Raw genomic sequence first — 12,474 nt, 5'->3', positions numbered from 1 at the left:
CCACATACAAACAAATCCTTCTCAATTCCAGGTATCAAACAGACCACAACACAATAATTCTGGGTGACTTTAACACACCACTGTCACCACTGGATAAATCTTCTAAACAAAAATTAAACAAAGAAGCCATAGAACTCAATAACACAATCAATAACCTAGACTTAACAGACATATATAGAATATTCCATCCATCAACCAGCAAATGAGTGAAAATAATTCACTTTCTTCTCAGCAGCACATGGATTCTTCTCAAAAACAGACCATATGATATGTCACAAAGCAGCCCTTAGTAAATACAAAAAAAGAGATACTGCCTTGTGTTCTATCAGATCATAATGGAATGAAATTAGAAATCAATGACAAAATAAAAAACAGAAATTACTCCAACACCTGGAGACTAAATAATATGCTATTGAATGAAACATGGATAACAGAAAACACCAGGGAGGATATAAAAAATTTCATAGAGGTAAATGAGAATGATGATACAACATATCAAAATCTCTGGGACACTATGAAAGCAGTACTAAGAGGAAAATTCATTGCACAGAGCACATTCAAGAAAAGAATAAAAAGTCAACAACTAAATGACCTAACATTAAAGCTCAATACCCTAGAAAAAGAACAGAACAACATCAAAAGTAGTAGAAGACAGGAAATAATTAAAATCAGAGCTGAAATCAATGAAATTGAAACAAAAGAAACTATTCAAAAAATTGACAAAACAAAAAGTTGGTTCTTTGAAAAAGTAAACAAAATAGACAAACCCTTAGCTACACTTTAACAAAGAGAAGGAGTGAGAAAACTCAAATTACTAAAATTCTGATGAAAAAGGAAATATCACAAAGACACCACTGAGATACATAACATAATGGGAAGCTAATTTGAAAATCTATATTCCAACAAAACAGAAAATTCTGAAGACATCAACAAATTTCTAGAGACATGCTCCTCCCAAACTGAACCAGGGGGACATACACAATTTAAACAGATCAATTTCAAGCAATGAAATAGAAGAAGCCATCAAAGGCCTACCATCCAAAAAAAGCCCAGGACCAGATGGATTCTCAGCTAAGTTCTACAACACCTTCAAAGAAGAACTCATTCCAATACTTTTCAAAGTATTCCAGGAAATTTAGAAAAGGAGGGAACCCCCTACCAAAGTCATTCTATGAAGCTAATATCACCCTCATACCCAAACCAGGAAAAGACACATCAAGGAAAGAAAAATTTAGACCAATATCTTTGATGAACATAGACGCAAAGATCCTTAACAAATACTGCCAAACTGTGTCCAAAAACATATTAAGAAGATAGTCCACCACAATCAAGTGGGATTCATCCCAGAAGTGCAAGGTTGATTCAACATCTGTAAATCAATCAACATAATCCATCATGTCAACAGACTTAAGGATAAGAATCATATGGTTACTTCAACTGAGGCAGAAAAAGTGTTTGACAAAATACAACACCCCTTCATGCTCAAAATACTAGAAAAAATAGGGATAGTAGGAACATACCTGAACATTGTAAAGGCTATGCTAAGCCAATGGCCAACATCATTCTTAATGGAGAAAAACTGAAAGCATTTCCTTTAAAAACAGGAAGAAGACAGGGATGCCCTATTTCACCAATTTTATTCAACATTGTACTTGAAATACTAGCCAGAGCAACTAGATAGACTAAAGAAATTTAAAGGGATACAAATAGGAAAAGAGGAACTCAAGCTGTCACTATTTGCTGATGACATGATTCTCTAGAGGATCCAAAAAACTCCACTAGAAAACTTCTAGACCTCATAAATGAATTCAGCGAAATAGGTTATAAAATCAACATGCATAAATCTAAAGAATTTTTGTACATAAGCAATGAAACATCTGAAAGGGAAATGAGGAAAACAACTCCTTTCGCAATAGCCTCAAAAAAAAAAAAAATACTTGGAAATCAATCTAACCAAAGAGGTAAAAGATCTCTACAATGAAAACTACAAAAAACTGAAGAAATTGAGGAAGACCTTAGAAGATGGAAAGTTCTCCCATGTTCTTGGATAGGCATAATTAATATTATCAAAATGGCCATACTTCCAAAGGCACTATACAGATTTAACACAATTCCAATTAAAATCCCTATGACATTTCCCATAGAAACAGAAAAGGCAATCATGAAATTTATCTGGAAGAACAAAAGACCCAGAATAGTCAAAGCAATTCTGGGCAGGAAGAGTAATGCAGAACTTAAACTCTACTATACAACAACAGTAACAAAAATGGCATGGTATTGGCACCAAAACAGGCAGGTAGATCAATGGTACAGAATAGAAGACACAGAGACAAACTCATATGAGTACCGTTATCTCCTACCAGACAACGGTGCCAAAAACATACAATGGAGAAAAGATAGTCTCTTCAACAAATGGTGCTGGCAAAACTGGAAATTCATATGCAGTAAAATGAAATTAAGCCCCTATTTCTCACCCTGTACAAAACTCAACTCCAAATGGATCGACGATCTAGGCATTAGACCTGAGACCCTTCAACAAACAGAAGAAAAAGTAGGCCTGAACCTCCATCATGTTGGCTTAGGACCAGACTTCCTTAACAAGACCCCCATAGCACAAGAAATAAAAGCCAGAATCAACAAATGGGATAGATTCAAACTAAAAAGTTTTTTGTCAGCACAGGAAACAATTGTGAAAAGAGAGCCTACAGAGTGGGTCTCCACACACACTTCAGACAAGCACTCATCTCCCAAGTTTATAAAGAACTTAAAACACTTTACACCCAAAACACAAAGAACCCAATCAATAAGTGGGAAAAGGAAATGGGCAGATACTTCACAGAAGAAGATATAGAGGTGATAAACAAATATATGAAAAAGTGCTCATCATTTCTAGTAATTAGAGAAATGCAAATTAAAACCACCCTAACATTTCATCTAACTCCAATTAGAATGGCTATTATCAAGAACACAAGCAATAGTAAGCTTTGGCATGGATGTGGGGAAAAAGGCACATTCATACATTGCTAGTGGAGTTGCAAATTGGTGCAGCCACTCTAGAAAGCAGTATGGAGATTCCTCAGAAAGCTTGGAATGGATAATCCATTTGACCCAGCTATCCCACTCCTTGGTTTATACCCAAAGGACTTAAAATCAGCATACTACAGTGATGCAGCCACATAGATGTTCATAGCAACTCAATTCACAATAGCTAGACTACGGAACAACCTAGATGCCCTTCAATTGATGAATGTATAAAAAAACTGTGGTATATATATACATAATGGAATATTACTCAGCCATAAATAAGAATAAAATCATGGCATTTGCTGATAAATGGGTGAAGTTGGAAAATATCATGCTAAGTGAAATAGGCCAAGCCCCAAAATCCAAAGGCCGAATGTTTTCTTCTGATCAGTGCATGACAATATATAATGATGGGGGTGATGGGGCGAAGAGAAGAATGAAGGAACTTTGGATGGCATAGAGGAAAAAGGGGTGGGAGAGGGTGGGGATGGAAAAATAGTAGAATGAAACAGACAGTATTACACTATATATATGTATAATTACATGAACGACGTGAATCTACATTGTGTACAACCATAGAAATGATAAGTTGTACCCCATTTGTGTATAATGAATCAAAATGTGTCTGTAAAAATAAAAAATATTTTAATTAAAAAAAGTCCATAGATAGTCTATAATGAAGTTTAGAGTTTAGTACTCTCTGTGCTTCTTTTAAAAAATTGGATAAATTTTAGATAATAAGCCATCACCTACAGGACAAATAGTATATAATGCTGACTTCCAGTACTAATACTAAACCCAATTAAATGAAAAGGGTATCTGTAAATTTATAGATATTGAAGTTATAACCTGTTATTCGCTCATTAAGACTGGTTTAAAGAAACTGACTTCCTGGTGCTTAAAACTAAAAACTTCAGATCAAAGTCAAGGAAGTAAAAGGGCCAAGGAAAAAGCAGTCAACATTTTGGCTTTTACCCTCTATGGTCAGCAGACAGGATACCTCTCTGGGCCCTGTAACTCTGGTGAGTCACCCAATCTGCTGATCAGGTAGATCAAGAGGACCCTAGCAAAAAGGAAGCCAACCAGTGCACATTCTGCAAAGAAGAGAGTCACTGGAGGCAGAAATATCCCTGATGCTTCCAAGAGAAGCCACATATGGTCAGCCAGACCTTGACCCATCCTGGCAAGTGGCACTACTGGTACAGAAAAGCTAAAGGAGCCAGGAGGATTTGCACATGTCCCCAAAAGTGATCTCTGAGGAATATCAGCTAATTCTTAAGAGTAGATAGGAACAAGGTTAGTTTTGGCCATCTTGATCTTAAATACCTGGCAGGAGAGTATAGCCTAAAAACACAGTCTACATGGACATTTAAAAGTAAAAACAATGTTTTTTAAATGTAACTTGTGATGTATACTTGTGTCAGCTCTACCAAAAGTAAGTAAAGTTTACAAGGGTAAAACGAACAAACAAACATGCAACTTGCAACTACCATATGATTTCCCCAATTTATTTTACTCCTGGGCATTTATATCAGAGAAATGAAAATTTATATTCATTTGAAAACAACTACATATATTCATAGCTGCTTTAGTAATAATGGTCATAAACTAAAAACAACTCAAATACCTTTCAACAGGTAAACAGTTAAACTGTAGTGTAACAACAAAAAGCAATGAACTGCTAATACACAGTCAACACCCTGTGTCAATGGGTTCTGTATCCATAGATTCAACCAACCATGGATCAAAGATATTGGGGGAAAAAGTGCACATGTATTGAACATGCAAAGACTTTTTTTTTCTTGTTATTACTTGAACAATATAGTATTAACAACTATTTGCATAGCATTTATATACACTAGATATTGTAAGTCATCTAGAGATAAAGTATGCAGGAGGACTGTAGGTTATATGCAAATATTATACCACCTGATATAAGAATCCTGAGTATATGCAGATTTTGGTATCCCTTGGGGGCATCCAAGACCAATCCCCTGTGGATCTCAAGAGATGAATATATCCAACAACTTGGATGAATCTTCAAAGATTTATGCAGAGTAAAAAAAGTTCAACCCCAAAGGTTACATACTGTGCCATTCTACTCATATTACATTCTGAAGGTGGAAAAATGTTTGAAATGAAGAACAAATTAGGGCTGGAGATGTAGCTCATTTGCTAGAGTTCTTACCTCACAAGCACAAGGCCCTGGGTTCAATCCCCAGCGGCACACACACACACACACACACACAAAAAGAACTAATTCGTGATTGTCATGGGTCAAATAATGGGGCAAGAAGTTAGATGGACAACATGATGAATCCTATTGTGACAGAAAGGTCCTGTATCTTGATGGTGTCAATGTCAATATTCTGGTTGAGATATTATACTATAGTTATATAAGACATTACAAATGAGGAAATTGTTTGAAAGAGTACATGGGATTTCTCTACTATTTCTTACAACTAGTTGTGAGTTTACATTATCTCAAAATAAAGTTTAATTTGAAAAACTGGGATGACACCAAAGCAATTAGGAGGAAATTTATAATACTATAGGTACACATTAGAAAAGAAGGAAGTTCTCAAATTAATGACCTGTTTCTACCATAAGAAACTAAAAGAATAAGTCAAATGAAACCCAAAGCAAATAAGAGAAAAAAGTTCAAACCAAAAATTAGAGGAAAAGTAATAAATCTTTAAGTTGATTCTTTGTGCAAATCAATACAATTGATAAACTTCTAACCAGATTGTCAGGAAAAAGAAAACACAAACTACCAATAACAGGAAGGGACATCAAAACTAACCTTAAAGAATCTCAATGACCCTAAAATCATGTCAATAAATTTTACTTTCACAATAGTTACTCTTTTGTGGGGGACGAGGAGTACTGAGGATTGAACCCAGAGACACTTATCTGCTGAATCACATTCGCAGTCTTTTTTATTTTTTATTTTGAGACAGGGTCTTGCTAAGCTACTCAAGGCCTGGCTAAATTGCTGAGGCCTCTCGAACTTGCAATCCTCCTGTCTCAGTCTCCCAAGTTGCTAGGATTATAGGCATGTACCACAGCACTTGGCAAAAGTCATTCCTTTCTAAAGAAGCAATAAAATTTTTATTTAGTCAAAAATATTTCTCTTACCTGAATGTTTAAGGACATTTAATTAATATTAATGGAGGTAATAATGAACCAAAAATTAAGGATACATTCGTATAGCACCTGTCCTTGTTCCAATAGCTAAGATTTTCTGAACCGGATCAAAGGCCAATGCTGTGGGCTGATAAGGAAAACCATGCCGAACAGTCTGAAAGAGAGCAAATAGCAAAAATAGTCATGACAGAAATAAAAACTACAATAACAAGATACAGAGCAACCAGAATGACTAAACTTATTTTTAAAAGAAAAAAATTACCACCATATGTTGACAAGGATATGGAGTAACCTAAACTCTCATACATTGTAGGAGGAAATATAAAGTATGTCATTTTATATCACTTTGGAAAAATATATTGCAGTTTCTTATATAACTAAAAGTATACCCAGTCCTTGACTTAGCAATTCTATGCCTATGTATGCAACTAGAAAAATTTAAACATATATGTCCACAAAATGATTTACTTAATTATACAACTAGCAATTTTATCTATAGTAGTAAAAAAAAAATGGAAAAAGCCCAAATGTCCAAAATAAAATAAAACTGTGGTATAATAATTTTTTTAAAACACCATATGGTATATTCATATGGTGAACTACTTAAAAGATAAACTATTGATAGATGCAAAACATGGATGATTCTCTAAAACATTATGCTAAGTAAAACAGTCACTCACAAAAGAGTTTTTCACAGGATTCTACTTATATAATGAGCAAAACAAATCTATGGTGAAAAAAATCAGAATACTGGTTACTTTGAGGAGAACTCACTGGAAAGTGGTACAAAGGAACTTAACAGAGTGAAAGTAATATTTGATATTTTGATAGAGGGTTAGATTACAAATGTATATGGTCAAAACATCAAATTATACAATAAAATTTGTGATTTCTCTGTAGAGTATACTTCAAAAGAGTTAAGAAAAATATATTATGAATACTAAACTTTAATGTTATGCATTCTGAAATGTTAAATTGTACTGACATCTGCAAGGTGAAGATTCACCCCCAAAATACAGACAGGTGAAGAGAAGAATGAAAAGATATGTGATAAATACAGCAAAATGATACTTGTCAAATCTAGGTGGTAAGAATATACACATGAGAAAAGTTCTTTCAACTTTTCTGATGTTTGAAAGCTTTCATATTAGCACAAAAGAAAACAAAAAAGATAAAAAATATAAGGAGCCAATTAAGAAAAAGACTAACATGAGAAGGAACATGTAATGTTACAAAGGAATTCATTTTAATATGGCATATGCTATATCTTTTCAAAGGGTAGAAGACTGAGGTCAGCAAAGGATAGATTCTATATTCACTTCATCTGGGTATCTGGTGCTTCCAGAACTATTTCCTAGTTGAAATATGTTAATAACAAATTGCTACACTTATAAACATTCAAGACAAACAAAATCAACTACAGCATGTAGTTAACTTAAAACTCTTCCCCTGAGAAAACACTGGAAGGTATTCAATGCATAACTTCCTCATTTTCTTTTAGAGCACATATGAACATGTATGCATGTATATATTATATAATACCCATCCAGATCGACAATCTGTTTTTTTCACTCAACATTGGAAATACTTCCACAAAAATGTATAAATGTACTTGAATGTATCTAAAGGTCATGCAGCCTATTATAATATGAATATTTCATGATGTTCTTAAACAACCAACTACTATTTTAAAAACAACAAAGAATTTTCAACTATATTAGTGCTGACAAAGGCAGTCTCATACAGTCTTTTGATACCAATTTGGCTGCATGGGAATAGACTGAACCTGGAACACTTCCTTACCAAGAGATAAAAGTCTACATGGCCTGAGCTTAGCTCATTGTCTTGTGTGAGAATATCTTTCTCTGTTGCAAGTCCAATTTATGCTCCTTTGTTCTGCTAAAGCATGTGTATCACATGGAATGTGGCCAACCCCACTGCTATATCTGTTCTATATAGGGTGTGAATGAGGTCCTTCTAGCCCACAAGAGGTTATGATAACTAAATGTTCTATATCAGCTGCTGGGAGAAACCTGATGGCCATAGGGGACTGACATACATCATTGAAGCTGATATTGAGCTGTCTCTTCTCTGAAATGATTGCTCCATCCGGTGTTTGACTCATTGTGTTTTTCTTAGCAACTATGATACCAAAATGTAATGGGAAGAAGTATCTGGACGTCCGTGGACTTCTATTCCTGATGAATAGCATAGTGATGATCTTTGCTATTCTCCATGTAGTAGGAATCCTCTCTTGAGATTTATACTCAGTGCACAGTCAATATTCTGTTACCCTTGGATGGATCAAGGGTGTTTTGAATTCTGCCTAGCAGTTGGTAAAAATACAGATACAGAAAAACCATTTTAAGTCATGACTTTTAACTGGAATATTTACCTCTTGATTCTGACACACTTTCTGATGCAGATTCAGCAACATGAAATTGTCAAGAGAAAGAGATTCATACTGTTCCTACAGAGCACTGTGGATTATAAAAATCAGAAAATATAGTTCCTCTCTAAAAAAACAAGAGGTCAGAACACTTTCCAACTCATTCAATGAGTAATGAGTCAATATTAGCCTGATTAAAAAAAAAAAAAAAAAAAGCAGACAAGGACATGTGAGTAAAGAAAACTAAATACCAACAACTTTTATTAATATAGATGTAAACTTGCTGAGATTTCTCACAAGAATGCAAGACTGGTTTAACAATAAATTTTTTAAATTTTTTATTTGTCATTTTTAGCTATACATGACAGTAGGATGTATTTTGATGTATATCATACTAATCGAAAATTTAATTAATATTATCAATAGGATAAAGGACAAAGATCACTTCATCCTATCAATAGATGCAAAAAAGGCATTTCAGGAAATCCAACATCCTTTCCCATTTGAAAATACATTCAAGTAATGGAATTATGGAGAATCTCTTCAATCTAATACACAGTATGTACAAAAACCTACAGCTACATCATACTAATTAGTGAAAGAATGCTTTTTTTTTTTATTGTAAACAAATGGGATACATGTTGTTTCTCTGTTTGTACATGGCATAAAGGCATACCATTGGTGTAATCATAAATTTACATAGAGTAATGTTGTTCGATTCATTCTGTTATTTTTTCCCTTCCCCCCACCCCTCCCACCCCTCTTTACCCTCTATACAGTACTTCCTTCCTCCATACTTGCCCCCCTCCCTAACCCTAACTCTAACCCTAACACTAACTCTTCCCTCCCCTCCATTATGTGTCATCCTCCACTTATTAACGATATCATTCGTCCTTTAGCTATTTGAGATTGGCTTATCTCACTTAGCATGATATTCTCCAATTTCATCCATTTGCCTGCAAATGCCATCATTTTATCATTCTTTATGGCTGAGTAATATTCCATTGTATATATATACCACAGTTTCTTTATCCACTCATCAATTGAAGGGCATCTAGGTTGGTTCCACAGTCTGGCTATTGTGAATTGAGCAGCTATGAACATTGATGTGGCTGTATCTCTGTAGTATGCTGATTTTAAGTCCTTTGGGTATAGGCCAAGGAGTGGGATAGCTGGGTCAAATGGAGGGTCCATTCCAAGTTTTCTAAGGAATCTCCACACTGCTTTCCAGAGTGGCTGCACTAATTTGCAGCCCCACCAGCAGTGTATGAGTGTACCTTTCTCCCCACATCCTCGCCAACACCTGTTGTTGCTCGTATTCTTGATAATCGCCATTCTAATTGGGGTGAGATGGAATCTTAGGGTGGTTTTGATTTGCATTTCTCTTATTACTAGAGATGTTGAGCATTTTTCCATATGTTTGTTGATTGCTTGTAGATCTTCTTCTGTGAAGTGTCTATTCATTTCCTTAGCCCATTTGTCGACTGGATTATTTGAATTCTTGGAGTAGAGTTTTTTGAGTTCTTTATAGATTCTGGAGATTAGTGCTCTATCTGAAGTATGATTGGCAAAGATATTCTCCCACTCTGTAGGCTCTTTCTTCGCATTGCTGATAGATTCCTTTGCTGAGAGAAAGCTTTTTAGTTTGAATCTATCCCAGTGGTTGATTCTAGCTTTTATTTCTTGTGCTATGGGAGTCCTGTTAAGGAAGTCTGATCCTAGACCAACAAGGTGAAGATTTGGACATACTTTTTCTTCTATAATCTGCAGGGTCTCTGGTCTGATTCTGAGGTCCTTAATCCATTTTGAGTTTAGTTTCGTGCATGGTGAGAGATATGGGTTTAGTTTCATGCTGTTGCATATGGATTTCCAATTCTCCCAGCACCATTTGTTGAAGAGGCTATCTTTTCTCCATTGCATATTTTTGGCCCCTTTGTCTAGTATGAGAAAATTGTATTTATTTGGGTTTGTGTCCGTGTCCTGTATTCTGTACCATTGATCTACCTTTCTATTTTGATACCAATACCATGCCGTTTTTGTTACTATTGCTTTGTAGTAGAGTTGAAGATCTGGTATTGCAATATCCCCTGTTTCACTCTTCCTGCTAAGGATTGCTTTAGCTATTCTGGGTTTCTTATTCTTCCAGATGAATTTCATAATTGCTTGCTCTATTTCTGAAAGGTACACAATTGGGATTTTAATTGGAATTGCATTGAATTTGTATAGCACTTTAGGTAGTATGGCCATTTTGACAATATTAATTCTTCCTATCCAAGAACATGGAAGATCTTTCCATCTTCTAAGGTGTTCTTTAATTTCTTTCTTTAGTGTTGTATAGTTCTCATTGTAGAGGTCTGTCACCTCTTTTGTGAGATTGATTCCCAAGTATTTTATTTTTTTCGAGGCTATTTTGAATGGGGTAGTTTTCCTAATTTCTCTTTCTGAAGATTCATCACTTATGTATAAAAATGCGTTGGATTTATGGGCATTGATCTTGTAACCTGCTACTTTACTGAATTCACTTATGAGTTCTAAGAGTTTTCTGGTGGAATTTCCAGGTTCCTCTAAATATATAATCATGTCATCAGCGCACAGGGATAGTTTGAGTTCTTCTTTTCCAATTCGTATCCTTTTAATTTCTTTGGTTTGTCTAATTACTCTGGCCAGAGTCTCAAGAACGATGTTGAATAGAAGTGGTGAAAGAGGGCATCCCTGCCTTGTTCCAGTTTTTAGGGGGAATGCTTTCAGTTTTTCACCATTTAGAATGATATTAGCCATGGGCTTCACATAAATGGCCTTTACAATGTTAAGGAATGTTCCCACTATCCCTATTTTTTCTAGTGTTTTGAGCATGAAGGGGTGCTGTATTTTATCAAATGCTTTTTCTGCATCTATTGAAATAATCATGTGATTCTTGACTTTAAGTCTATTAATATGGTGAATTACGTTTATTGATTTCCTGATGTTGAACCAACCTTGCATTTCTGGGATGAAACCCACTTGATCATGGTGCACTATCTTTTTAATATGTTTTTGTATGCGATTTGCTAAAATTTTGTTGAGAATTTTTGCGTCGATGTTCATTAAGGATATTGGTCTGAAATTTTCTTTCCTTGATGAGTCTCTGTCTGGTTTAGGTATCAGGGTGATATTGGCTTCATAGAATGAGTTTGGGAGGGTTCCCTCCTCTTCTATTTTATGGAATACTTTGAGAAGTATTGGAATGAGCTCTTCTTTAAAGGTTTTGTAGAACTCGGCTGAGAACCCATCTGGTCCCGGACTTTTCTTTGTTGGTAGGCTTTTGATGACTTCTTCTATTTCAGTACTTGAAATTGGTCTATTTAAATTGTTTATGTCCTCCTCGTTCAGTTTAGGCAATTCATATGTCTCTAGAAACCTGTTGATGCCTTCAAAATTTTCTATTTTGTTGGAGTATAGATTTTCAGAGTAGCTTCTAATTATGTTTTGTATTTCAATCCTGTCCTGTTGTGATATTTCCTTGTTCATTCCGAATTTTAGTGATTTGGGTTTTCTCTCGTCTTCTCTTTGTTAGTGTGGCTAAAGGTTTATCAATTTTATTTATTTTTTCGAAGAACCAACTATTTTGTCAATTTTTTGTATTGTTTCTTTTGTTTCAATTTCATTGATTTCAGCTCTGAGTTTAACTATTTCCTGTCTTCTACTACTTTTGGTGCTGTTCTGTTCTTCTTTTTCTAGGGCTTTGAGCTGTAGTGTTAGGTCGTTTATTTGTTGAGTTTTACTTCTTTTATTAAATGCGCTCCATGAAATAAATTTCCCTTTAAGTACTGCTTTCATAGTGTCCCAGAGATTTTGATATGATGTTTCTTTGTTCTCATTTACCTCTAAGAATTTTTTAATTTCCTTCCTAATATCTTCTGTTATCCATTCATCAT

At 34.8% G+C, this 12,474-nt stretch overlaps 1 protein-coding gene across 12 annotated transcripts in view; it reads right to left on the bottom strand.

Moving 5' to 3' along the window:
• The window catches only part of STXBP5L (syntaxin binding protein 5L), a 452,269-nt gene that overhangs the window by 346,440 nt on the left and 93,355 nt on the right, over nt 1-12,474 (bottom strand). For all 12 annotated transcript variants that reach the window (XM_079155274.1, XM_079155277.1, XM_079155276.1 and 9 more), the window contains exon 3: nt 6,228-6,325. In XM_079155274.1, the coding sequence (XP_079011400.1) occupies nt 6,228-6,325 (98 nt within the window). The remainder of the gene's footprint in view (nt 1-6,227; nt 6,326-12,474) is intronic.

Source organism: Sciurus vulgaris (genome assembly GCF_902686455.1).
Source record: "Sciurus vulgaris genome assembly, chromosome: 10".
Classification (NCBI taxonomy): domain Eukaryota; kingdom Metazoa; phylum Chordata; class Mammalia; order Rodentia; family Sciuridae; genus Sciurus; species Sciurus vulgaris.
This window is presented reverse-complemented; position numbering and strand designations above follow the sequence as displayed.